Below are 12,055 nucleotides of genomic sequence, written 5' to 3' on the forward strand. Positions count from 1 at the left end.
CCGGAAATGAACAGGAGATTGCCAGAGGGGCTCAGGGTGACTGCAACCCCCCGACTCACCTTCTCCCCCTTTGGGGAGGCACCTGACCTCCACGCCATTGTTTGAGGCAGGAACCCTGAAGTGAGGAATTGCGGGCACAAGTCTATATCCCAAAACTGATGCGGGATCACGCCTGTTAAAATGGCCGACAGAGGAATGTCATACTCCAAGCATTTGTCTGCGAATATCAGCAACAGTAAATTGCAGCCTATGATCGGGGCAATTGATTTCTTCTTGTTGATACAGAGATTCCCCCCCACCCACCACCGTTCATTAGCATCGACAATTCTCACTTTAGTTAATATATAATTTACCATAAAATAATAAAGACTCCAAATTGTGTATGTGGTGTAAGAAAACATTTTATTGTGAGGACATTAAATAATGTGCAGGAAACCTAAATGGGATGTTATTGTAGCCAAACTAAAAAAGCAATAATGTTTAGGGAGTATAGAGGCCACAATTTGTAATTTTACATTCCACCGTTGGTCTCTCATTAGATGTGGGAACCGTTTCCAATTCTTTAAGAACTTCTGTGCCTGCTATCAGGTGTCTGGCAAAAAAAGATAAAGGTCAAGTAAGATTTCATTCCGAAGAAAAAAATGACAGCTATGATTAACTGATGGCTATTTCATGTAACAGTTGAAGACTGCTCCCAATCTGAGAAAATCTTCAAACATCTTTCACATGTTCCTGGATAGGATGCAGGGAAAAGCTTGTTGATGGACAGGTACTTGTTCTTTCATCTTTAGTCACAAATCTTTCTCCATCACAATCTTTCGTGCTTTTCTCTATTCTATGTACAGTATAGTAATATGGTAAGTGTTCCTCTGAATTTTTCTCTCGTTATGTCCTACATGTCATTCCTCTCATCCTCACTCGATATGAAACTATGATTCATCACACAGCATCCTAATCTAATTCTTTCTCAGGTCCTCACTGCTACTCTCCCGCAGTCTTTACTTTCTCCTACAACCCTCAGTCTTTTAAAACCCAGGCAGGATGTCACCTAATCACTTACTTCTTGATTTACCTAATCTTCTGTTTCAGTCTTTTCAAGTTTGATGGTGTCCTGTACCTTGAACCTTCACCTTGGCTTCTCAATTAAAAAAAATAATCTCACCCCTTTCTGTGAGTGGACTTTCCTGAAACTGTAATCCATATGTATGTAGATACAATGTGCGTGTACATATATTCATGTGTCTGTACATGTGTGCGTGCAAGCCTGGGGTACAAACAACACTGCAGGTTAAATCTTTGAAGGATGGATAGTTTCTAAACCTAATTTGGAATAAGAAATTAAACAGGAAAATTGTATTCAGTTGATCTTTTACGAGAGTAGAATTTAATTTTTTTTACAGAAAATATTGCCTTAAGAATGGTAAAACCAAGATTACAAATCTCTAAATGAACAATTAATTTAACCATGTTCTTACAAACATACCATGTTAAACCAACAGTGTTCAGACAGCAGTAAGGAGAAAGCCTGAAATACCTACCCAAAAGATACAAATTTGGTGTTCATCCAAAGAGTTGGCTGTAGTGTGATGTAGAACTGGCTTCCATTAGTATGTCGTCCCTTGTTAGCCATTCCAAGAACTCCTCTCTTGCAGTGAGAGATTGCAAAAGTCTCATCTAGTAACAGAAAGCACATCCTGTGCATTAGCAACCTTTGCTAACACTGGTGGTGACCTAAACATTTTCCATTTGGAATCTAGAAATATTAAGCACTCCTAGATTAGGTGGTGAGGGTCTTCCTACCCTAGGGCCAATGTCCTATTTTAATCCCAACCTGAACACCTCATCGCTGGATTGTAGTATATGTATTACTTATTTCACGGATCATTTCACTCAGGGCATATTTAAAACTTCAAGATAAATCACTCCTGGAATAAATTGCACTCAAATCTCAAAGGGATATTTTTTCATGGAAATAACTTATGATGCCATCTGAACTGCTTCATGAGATTACTGCCTTGTAATCATGCCTATCTATTGATCTCCATAACAATTTGATAATACTGATAACTGACCTTCAGTAGGATTAATGCTAAATTTGCACACAGTGAATGTCATTGTGTTTTCTGTAACAACACATTTTATTGCACATTTCCACCTTCCTTCATGATGTATTTCTTGAGGCTAAAGGGATCAAGGGATATGGGGAGAAAGCAGGGACAGGGTACTGAATTTGGATGATCAGCCATGATCTCATTGAATGGCGGAGCAGGCTCGAGGGGCCGAATGGTCTACTCCTGCTCCTATCTTCTGTGTTTAATATGGATTTACGGATGCTACATCTTCCACAAGCGCACATGGGCTGTCGCCAGCCAGATGGCTTCTATCAACCATCAACTGTAAAGCACAATCTGTTCATATGCTGCCTGTAAACTAACATAAATTATCGCATCCAAGGATTGTAAAACTGGTTCATCTCACAGTAAATGCATTTTTACTATATTCACACATTGGTCGATTCCTGCAAAATATATTTTGACATTATTTGCTGCTTAGGCAGAAATATGAAAGAATATGGAGAAGGCTATTGGTTGTTTACGCTCTAAAAAGAATGAGAAGATAGACCCATTCCTGTTGGGAGATCTTCTCGCAGTTTGATGGCCTTGACATATGGGAGTAAAATGTAACGTGTAAATGTAACGTATTGGTGATATATTTTTTAAGATAGTTTTGCATCTGTAATTAAATGTGACAGCTGGAATCTGATGGCTGTACGTTTGCACTTTGTATATATTAAATACATTATATTTATTTATACTTATTGTCCTTAGACACTTTTATTTATTACAATAAATTTTGAACTAAGTAGGCCATGTCATGCCAATGAAGTGCATGTGAAATATACCTCTTTTTACAGTACGTTTGAGATACCGGTTGTTAATACCAACAAAAGAACTTTCATAATCTACTGTCTATTATGTCATAATTTTTATATACCTAGGCCTTTCAGATCAGAGAGTGTCTAAATCAGTTGTGCCATGATCTAGAAGATAATGCATAGTTGATGCTTAAGGACAATAAGTATAAATAAATATAATGTATTTAATATATACAAAGTGCAAACGTATAGCCATCAGATTCCAGCTGTCACATTTAATTTAAAACTATCTTAAAAAATGAAAGAAAGCCAAGTAATTCACAGACCTAGAATACACCTCAGAAATTTGCAAGCAGCTACAATTATCTGGGGAATGAGCTTAGTAGGAACATTCTCACATCTGAGTCAGAAGATGAAGGGTTCAAGCTGCACCCCAGACAGCCCCGGCGAGTGAAGACTAGAATACAGTCTTTAAATACTGGGCTGACAGCGGCAGTGGCGGGAACTCGAGCGGCGGCAGTATTTAAGGTAAGCCCGAGCGCGGGTAGGCCTCAGTGCGGCAGCGGCGGGAACTCGAGCGGCGGCAGTATATAAGGTAAGCCCGAGCGCGGGTAGGCCTCAGAGCGGCAGCGGCGGGAACTCGAGCGGCAGCAGTATTTAAGGTGAGCCTGAGCACGGGTAGGCCTCCGAGCGGCAGCAACTCGAGTGGCGGCAGTATTTAAGGTGAGCCCGAGCGCGGGTAGGCCTCAGAGCGGCAGCGGCGGGAACTCGAGCGGCGGCAGTATTTAAGGTGAGCCCAAGCGCGGGTAGGCCTCAGTGCGGCAGCGGCGGGAACTCGAGCGGCGGCAGTATTTAAGGTGAGCCCGAGCGCGGGTAGGCCTCAGAGCGGCAGCGGCGGGAACTCGAGCGGCGGCAGTATTTAAGGTAAGCCCGAGCGCGGGTAGGCCTCAGAGCGGCAGCGGCGGGAACCCGAGCGGCAGCAGTATTTAAGGTGAGCCCGAGCACGGGTAGGCCTCCGAGCGGCAGCAACTCGAGTGGCGGCAGTATTTAAGGTGAGCCCGAGCGCGGGTAGGCCTCAGAGCGGCAGCGGCGGGAACTCGAGCGGCGGCAGTATTTAAGGTGAGCCCAAGCGCGGGTAGGCCTCAGTGCGGCAGCGGCGGGAACTCGAGCGGCGGCAGTATTTAAGGTGAGCCCGAGCGCAGGTAGGCCTCAGAGCGGCAGCAGCGGGAACTCGAGCAGCGGCAGTATTTAAGGTGAGCCCGAGCGCAGGTAGGCCTCAGAGCGGCAGCGGCGGGAACTCGAGCGGCGGCAGTATTTAAGGTGAGCTCGAGCGCGGGTAGGCCTCAGTGCGGCAGCGGCGGGAACTCGAGCGGCGGCAGTATTTAAGGTAAGCCCGAGCTCAGGTAGGCCTCACCAATCTCCAATCTCAGAGGGAGAGAAGTAAAAAGTAATCGCGATGTGACGTCACCACGAAGCAGGTAAGTGATTGGTTGGGAGTATTTCTCTCTTTTTAAAAAACTTTAACTCTGTGGTTTATAGTTTTTAAGGTCTCTGTGGTGTAGCAGGACAGTTTGTAAACCAGGGCCCTTAAATATATCATTTTAAAATAATATTAATAAATTTAATTAATTACATAGAATGGGAGAGCAGGTGATGTGTTTCTGCTGCAATATGTGGGAGCTGGTGGACACCATTGATGTTCACAGTGATCACATTTGCAGTAAGTGTTGGCTGCTCGAGGAACTCCGGCTCCGTGTTGATGAGCTGGAGTCCGAGCTTCAAACACTGCGACACATCAGGGAGGGGGACAGTTACCTGGACTCTGTGTTCCAGGAAGTAGCCACACCAATTAGATTAACTAATTCAGATGTAGTCCATGGTCAGGGACAGGAGGGTGTGACTATGAGTGAGGCAGGTACGGGGAACCAGGAGGTAGTGTTGGAGGAGCCGCAGCCCTTGCTCTTGTCCAACAGGTTCGAGGCTCTTACTCCCTGTGGGGACGGGAATGGGGACTGCAGGGAGGATGAGCAACCTGGCCACAGCACCGTGGAACAGGGGGCCATTCAAGTGGGGGGAGTAAAAAGAAATGTTGTAGTGGTAGGGGATAGTATCATTAGGGGGATAGATAGAGTTCTTTGCAGCCGAGAGCGAGAGTCCCGAAGGCTGTGTTGCCTGCCCAGTGCCAGGGTTAAGGACATCTCCTCTGGGCTGGAGAGAAACTTGGAGTGGGAGGGGGAGGATCCAGTTGTCGTGATCCATGTTGGTACCAACGACATAGATAGGACAAAGAAAGAGGTTCTGCTGAGGGAGTATGAGCAGCTAGGGGCCAAATTAAAAAACAGAACCACTAGGGTAATAATCTCTGGATTATTACCTGAGCCATGAGCAAATTTGGCTAGGGTAAATAAAATCAGAGAGTTAAATGCGTGGCTCAAAGACTGGTGTGGGAGAAATGGGTTTTGCTTCTTGGGACACTGGCACCAGTATTGGGACAGGAAAGAGCTGTTCCATTGGGACGGGCTTCACTTGGCCAGTGCTGGGACTAGAATCCTGGTGAATCGAATAACTAGGGCTGTAGAGAGGGCTTTAAACTAATTAGTGGGGGGGAGGTTTCAAGAGAGCAAAAAATAAAAATGTCAGCGGAGAAGGCAATAGAGCAAGGTAGCAGTGGGGGAATTAAAAACCAGAGCATGTCAGGAAGGGACAGAATGTATAAAGTAGTAAAGGGGGTAAAAGCAGGAATAAATTGTCACAAAACATATTTAAAAGTTCTTTATCTGAATGCACGCAGCATTCGTAACAAAATAGACGAGTTGACGGTACAAATAACTACACATGGGTATGATCTGGTGGCCATTACAGAAACATGGCTGCAAGGTGACCATGACTGGGAACTAAACATCCAGGGGTATTTGACAATTAGGAAGGACAGACAGAAAGGAAAGGGAGGTAGGGTGGCTATGTTAATAAAGGATGGAATCACTGCAATAGTGAGAAATGATATTCGGTCAAAGGATCAGGATAGTGAAACGGTTTGGGTGGAGATAAGGAATAATAAGGGGAAAAAGTCACTAGTGGGCGTAGTCTATAGGCCTCCTAACAGTTGCAACTCTGTTGGTCGGAGTATAAATCAGGAAATAATTGGGGCTTGTAATAAGGGAACAGCTATAATCATGGGGGATTTTAACTTTCATATTGACTGGACAAATCAAATTGGGCAGGGCAGCCTTGAGGAAGAGTTCATAGAGTGCATTAGGGACAGGTTCCTTGAGCAGTATGTTACTGAACCAACCAGGGGGCAGGCAATCTTAGATCTGGTCCTGTGTAATGAGACAGGATTAATAAAAAATGTCCTAGTAAAGGATCCCCTTGGAATGAGTGACCATAACATGGTTGAATTCCAAATTCAGTTGGAGGGTGAGAGAGTTGGATCTCAAACCAGCGTACTAAGCTTAAATAATGGAGACTATGAAGGTATAAGAGCAGAGTTGACTAAAGTGGACTGGGAAAATAGATTAAAGTGTAAGACGGTACATGAGCAGTGGTGTACATTCAAGGAGATATTTCACAACTTTCAAGAAAAATATATTCCACTGAGGAAAAAGGGGCGTAAAAGAAAAGATAGTCATCCGTGGCTAAGTAAAGTAATAAAGGATAGTATCCGACTGAAAACAAGGGCATATAAAGTAGCCAAATCTAGTGGGAGGATAGAAGATTGGGAAGCATTTAAAAGCCAGCAAAGAATAACTAAAAGATTAATTAAGAAAGGGAAGACAGATTATGAAAGAAAAGTAGCAAAAAATATAAAAACAGATAGCAAGAGTTTCTACAGTTATATAAAAAGAAAAAGGGTGGCTAAAGTGAATGTTGGTCCCTTAGAGGATGAGACTGGGAAATTAGTGGTGGGGAACATGGAGATGGCAAAAACGCTGAACAAATATTTTGTATCAGTCTTTACAGTAGAGGACATTAAAAATATCCCAACATGGGACAAACAGGGGGCTATGGGGGGGGGGGGGAGGAGCTAAACACGATTAAAATCACTAAGGAGGTGGTACTCGGTAAGATAATGGGACTAAAGGCGGATAAATCCCCTGGACCTGATGGCTTACATCCTAGGGTCTTGAGAGAAGTAGCGGTGGGGATTGCAGATGCATTAGTGGTAATTTTCCAGAACTCCCTGGATTCAGGAAAGGTCCCAGCAGATTGGAAAACTGCTAATGTAACGCTCTTATTTAAAAAGGGAAGTAGACAATAGGCTGGAAACTATAGACCAGTTAGCCTAACATCTGTGGTTGGTAAAATGTTGGAGTCCATTATTAAGGAAGCAGTAACAGGGCATTTGGATAAGCATAATTTAATCGGACAGAGTCAGCATGGTTTTATGAAAGGGAAATCATGCTTGATAAATTTGCTCGAATTCTTTGAGGACGTAACAAACAGGGTAGATAAAGGGGAACCAGTGGATGTGGTGTATTTGGACTTCCAAAAGGCATTTGACAAGGTGCCACACAAAAGATTACTACACAAGATAAAAAAATCATGGGATTGGGGGTAATATACTGGCATGGGTGGAAGATTGGCTATCTAATAGAAAACAAGAGAGTTGAGATAAATGGTTCATTCTCGGGTTGGCAATCTGTGACTAGTGGCGTTCTGCAGGGGTCAATGCTGGGACCCCAACTCTTTACAATCTATATTAACGATTTGGAGGAAGGGACCGAGTGCAACATATCCAAATTTGCCGACGATACAAAGATGGGAGGGAAAGCAGTGAGTGAGGAGGACATAAAAAACCTGCAAAAGGACATAGACAGACTAAGTGAGTGGGCAGAAATTTGGCAGATGGAATATAATGTTGGAAAGTGTGAGGTTATGCACTTTGGCAGAAAAAATCAAAGAGCAAGTTATTATCTAAATGGAGAGAAACTGCAAAGTGCTACAGTACAAAGGGATCTGGGGGTCCTGGTGCATGAAACACAGAAGGTTAGTATGCAGGTGCAGCAGGTGATCAGGAAGGCCAATGGAATCTTGGCTTTTATTGCAAAGGGGATGGAGTATAAAAGCAGGGAAGTCTTGCTTCAGTTATACAGGGTACTGGTGAGGCCACACCTGGAATACTGCGTACAGTTTTGGTTTCCATATTTAAGAAAAGATATACTTGCTCTCGAGGCAGTTCAGAGAAGGTTCACTCGGTTGATTCCGGAGATGAGGGGGTTGACTTATGAGGAAAGGTTGAGTAGGTTGGGCCTCTACTCATTGGAATTCAGAAGAATGAGAGGCGATCTTATCGAAACATATAAGATTGTGAGGGGGCTTGATCGGGTGGATGCGGGGAGGATGTTTCCACTGATGGGTGAGACTAGAACTAGGGGCCACAATCTTAGAATAAGGGGCTGCCCTTTCAAAACTGAGATGAGGAGAAACTTCTTCACTCAGAGGGTAGTAAATCTATGGAATTTGCTACCTCAGAGAGCTGTGGAAGCTGTGACATTAAATAAATTTAAAACTGAGATAGGCAGTTTCCTAGCTGATAAGGGAATTAGGGGTTACGGGGAGCGGGCAGGGAAGTGGATGTGAGTCTAGGTTCGGATCAGCCATGATCCTATTGAATGGCGGAGCAGGCCCGAGGGGCCGCATTGCCTATTCCTGCTCTTACTTCTTATGTTCTTATGACATCCAACGGGTTACTTGCATCCAGACGGAGTGACCACTGGCTCTCTGTCAAATGTCTCGGGGTTCAAGCACCACTCCAGGCAACCCTGGCAAGCGGAGACTGGAGAGCCAGCTCTGAATACTGGGTTGACATACAGTGGAGGGGGGAATTTTCTCCCCAGCAGTCTGTTTCAACTCCAGGGGGAACTGGAAATATTCACTAGCTGATTTTCTTTCCCTGGGGAAGTGCACTCCCTCTCCCCGAGTGGCCAAAATCCCAAACTCTCAACTTAGGGACTTTCAAGCACCAACATGGCACGACCGTACTAGCGTGGTTAGGCGATACACTAACACTACGGATAGACTCCTTTCCATCATGCTATAATGATTATCCCATGACAATACATTCTTGGTAGGTTTTTTTTTACCTTTAAATGTTTCTCCATAAATAGATACTCCACCATCTCCTCTACTTGTTAGAACATCTATGGGTTCAGAAAAAAATACCAAAATGGAAATTTGAATTAAAAAAAGGACAATATTTTAACAATTCTCCCCAAATACTGCAATAGTGATTAGTTTCCATTATTATACATCAGTTCTGTATTCTTGTAGTCCTGAAATTAATTTTAATGAAGGCTATTGCATTAAATATAAAATTATATATATCTGACAGTCTTCTATCTCCCCCTGGACCCTCCTATTCATAGTAGCCATCTTCATAATCTCATGTTTGAGTATTGTAAACTGGAGCAACTGGCTTATGACTGGCCTGGCTTCCCACCAGTGGCCACCACCATCAGTGCCACCCGCCTGCAACCAAATTCTCCTGTTACTTTAGGGTTATTCTGGAGAATAAGGACAAGCCCAAACTCCTCTTTTCCACCCCAACCACCTCCTTCTTCCCCTCCATTCCCATCTCTGATCCTAGATGGGAGGAGGTCATGAACATATTAGTTTCCAAAATCAAGCCCAGGCTCCTTTATCCCTTCCTTTCTCTGCTCATTTCTTCTTTACAGTCCCCCAACTCCAGCCAAACTGACTGACCGGCCATCCCCAAATTCTCTGTTGCTTCCAGCTGAATTTGTTAGATCCGTGTGTTAATGGAGACACGGAATGCAGGAGTTGATTTAACAAGTGTTTACTGAACAAAGTCTGGAGGTGAACTAACTACACAAGACGCTACACAGGCTTATATACCCGAGTGGTCACTACTGGTACTACAGTATACAGGGGCTTCAAAAACATAGTTCCTCTTAAAGGTACATACACTACAGAATTCGTTGTACAGGTGATGAGCTGCTGTTAGTAACACAAGTAGTTATGTGTGGTACAAATCTAGATTTCCTCGGAGTGAACGAGGACTCCGGCGTTACAGCGGTGGAGCTGGAGTGGGAGCCCCGTTTATGTGGGCAAATGAGGGTTTCCGACACACTCCAGCTGAAGGAATGATGACAGAGTGGGAGCAGCCAGAGGAATTTCCTGACCATTATGTGTGGTATAAACCATAATAATTTATTGTGAAATGTGGTTTTAAACCTGGGTAACCAATCTTCCCTAGATGCGGGGGAGGTGCCTGAGGATTGGAAAGTGGCAAATGTGACACCATTGTTCAAGAAAGGTTGTAAGGACAATCCTAGTAACTACAGGCCGGTCAGTCTAACATTAGTGGTGGGTAAAGTTTTAGAAACAATAATCAAGGAAAAAAATGAACGGGCACTTGAGAGGTTTAAGCTAATTAAGGAGAGCCAACATGGATTTGTAAAAGGCAGATCGTGTTTGACTAATCTAATTGAATTTTCTGATGAAGTAACAGGGAGGATTGATGAAGGGAATGCAATGGACGTTGTCTACATGGATTTTAGGAAGGCGTTTCACAAAGTACCACATAGAGGCTAGTTAACAAAATTGAGGCTCATGGAATAGGTGGGTCAGTGGCAGCTTGGATAAGGAATTGGCTTAAGGGCAGAAAACAGCGAGTTGTGGTAAATGGCTGTTTTTCAGACTGGAGGATGGTAGACAGTGGTGTTCCTCAAGGGTCAGTGCTGGGGCCACTGCTTTTTTTGCAATATATAAATGACCTGTATACTGGAATACGAAGTAGAATTTCTAAATTTGCCGATGACACCAAACTTGGGGGTGTGGCAAACAGTGACGATGATACCAATCTACAGCAACAGGACATGGTTAGCAAAGCTTATGGGATCTTGGGCTTCATAAATGAGAGGTATTGAGTACAAAAGTAGAGAAGTTATGCTGAACCTTTATAAAGCACTGGTTAGGCCACAACTAGAGTATTGCGTCCAGTTCTGGTCACCACACTTTAGGAAGGACATGAAGGCCCTTGAGAGGGTGCAGAGGAGATTTACCAGAATGGTTCCGGGGATGGGGGATCTTAGTTACAAGGACAGGTTGGAGAAGCTGGATTTGTTTTCATTAGAGCAAAGGAGGTTGAGGGGTGACTCGATAGAGGTGTACAAGATTATGACGGGTTTGGATAGGCTAGACGGGGAAAGGCTGTTAATGTATTACAAGCCAAATGAATGTTGAATGTTTAAATGTCATAATCTAAATGTACACTCTCGGGAGCCGCAAGCCTACATTTCGTTGTACTGCACTTATGCACTATCAATGACAATAAAGTTGATTATGATTATGATTAGGATTGATGGTACAAGGACTAGGGGACACAGATTTAAGGTTTTGGGCAAGAGATACAGGGGGGATGTGAGGGAAAACTTTTTTACGCAGTGAGTGGTGAGGACCTGGAACTCACTGCCGACGGAAGTGGTGGAAGCGGAGACACTCAATGTTTTCAAGGCACCTGGATAGGCACTTGAGGGAAATAAACTTGCAGGGCTATGGGGATAGAGCAGGGGAATGGGACTGACTGGATTGCTCTACAGCGCCGGCACGGACTCAATGGGCCGAATGGCCTCCTTCTGTGCCGTTATGACTCTAGGACTTAGAGTCACGGCTACTTTAGAATGTGTAGAATTCTGATCAATGTTGGATGCTACAATAATGTTTTTAAAGTAGCTTTCAGTCTCACCTCCTCCTTGAATCCAGCCATTCCTCACTAGTCTGTGAAATATAGATCCTTTATAACACAGTTGGAAGCCCGTAGACGAGAAGCCTGCCTCTGCTGTGCACAGTGCCTCAAAATTCTTGCAAGTCTTTGGACAAACATCTGTAAAAAGCTTTCAATGTATAAATTGATTAGTATCAGTATTTTAATAGCTGACTTAATAACGTTGATCATAAATAAGCTTTAATCTCTCCAGGAAAGAAAGACTTGCATTTATATAGCACTGTTCATGACCTCAGGACATCCTGAAGCGCTTTACAGCCAATGAACTACTTTTGAAATGCAGTCACTGTTGTAACGTAGGGAACGCAGCAGCCAACTTGCGCACAACAAGGTCTCACAAACAGCAATGTGATAATGACCAGAGAATCTGGGTTAAGTGATATTGGCCAGGACACCGGGGATAACTCCCCTGCTCTTCTTTGAAATAGTGCCAT

The 12,055-nt window shown here is 43.8% G+C and overlaps 1 protein-coding gene across 1 annotated transcript in view; it reads right to left on the reverse strand.

The window, feature by feature from the left end:
• Positions 1-301: 301 nt before the first annotated feature.
• Positions 302-12,055, reverse strand: part of ppil6 (peptidylprolyl isomerase (cyclophilin)-like 6) — a 34,665-nt gene continuing 22,911 nt past the window's right edge. Inside the window, exons 5-8 of the mRNA XM_085996253.1 lie at positions 11,583-11,730; positions 8,959-9,015; positions 1,539-1,674; positions 302-592 (exon numbers count right to left, since the gene is read on the reverse strand). Coding sequence (XP_085852379.1) covers positions 481-592; positions 1,539-1,674; positions 8,959-9,015; positions 11,583-11,730 — 453 coding nt within the window. The 3' untranslated portion in view covers positions 302-480. The remainder of the gene's footprint in view (positions 593-1,538; positions 1,675-8,958; positions 9,016-11,582; positions 11,731-12,055) is intronic.

Source organism: Somniosus microcephalus, chromosome 9, assembly GCF_052327205.1.
Source record: "Somniosus microcephalus isolate GS21.2 chromosome 9, FLI_Smic_1.0, whole genome shotgun sequence".
NCBI classification, from domain to species: Eukaryota; Metazoa; Chordata; class Chondrichthyes; order Squaliformes; family Somniosidae; genus Somniosus; species Somniosus microcephalus.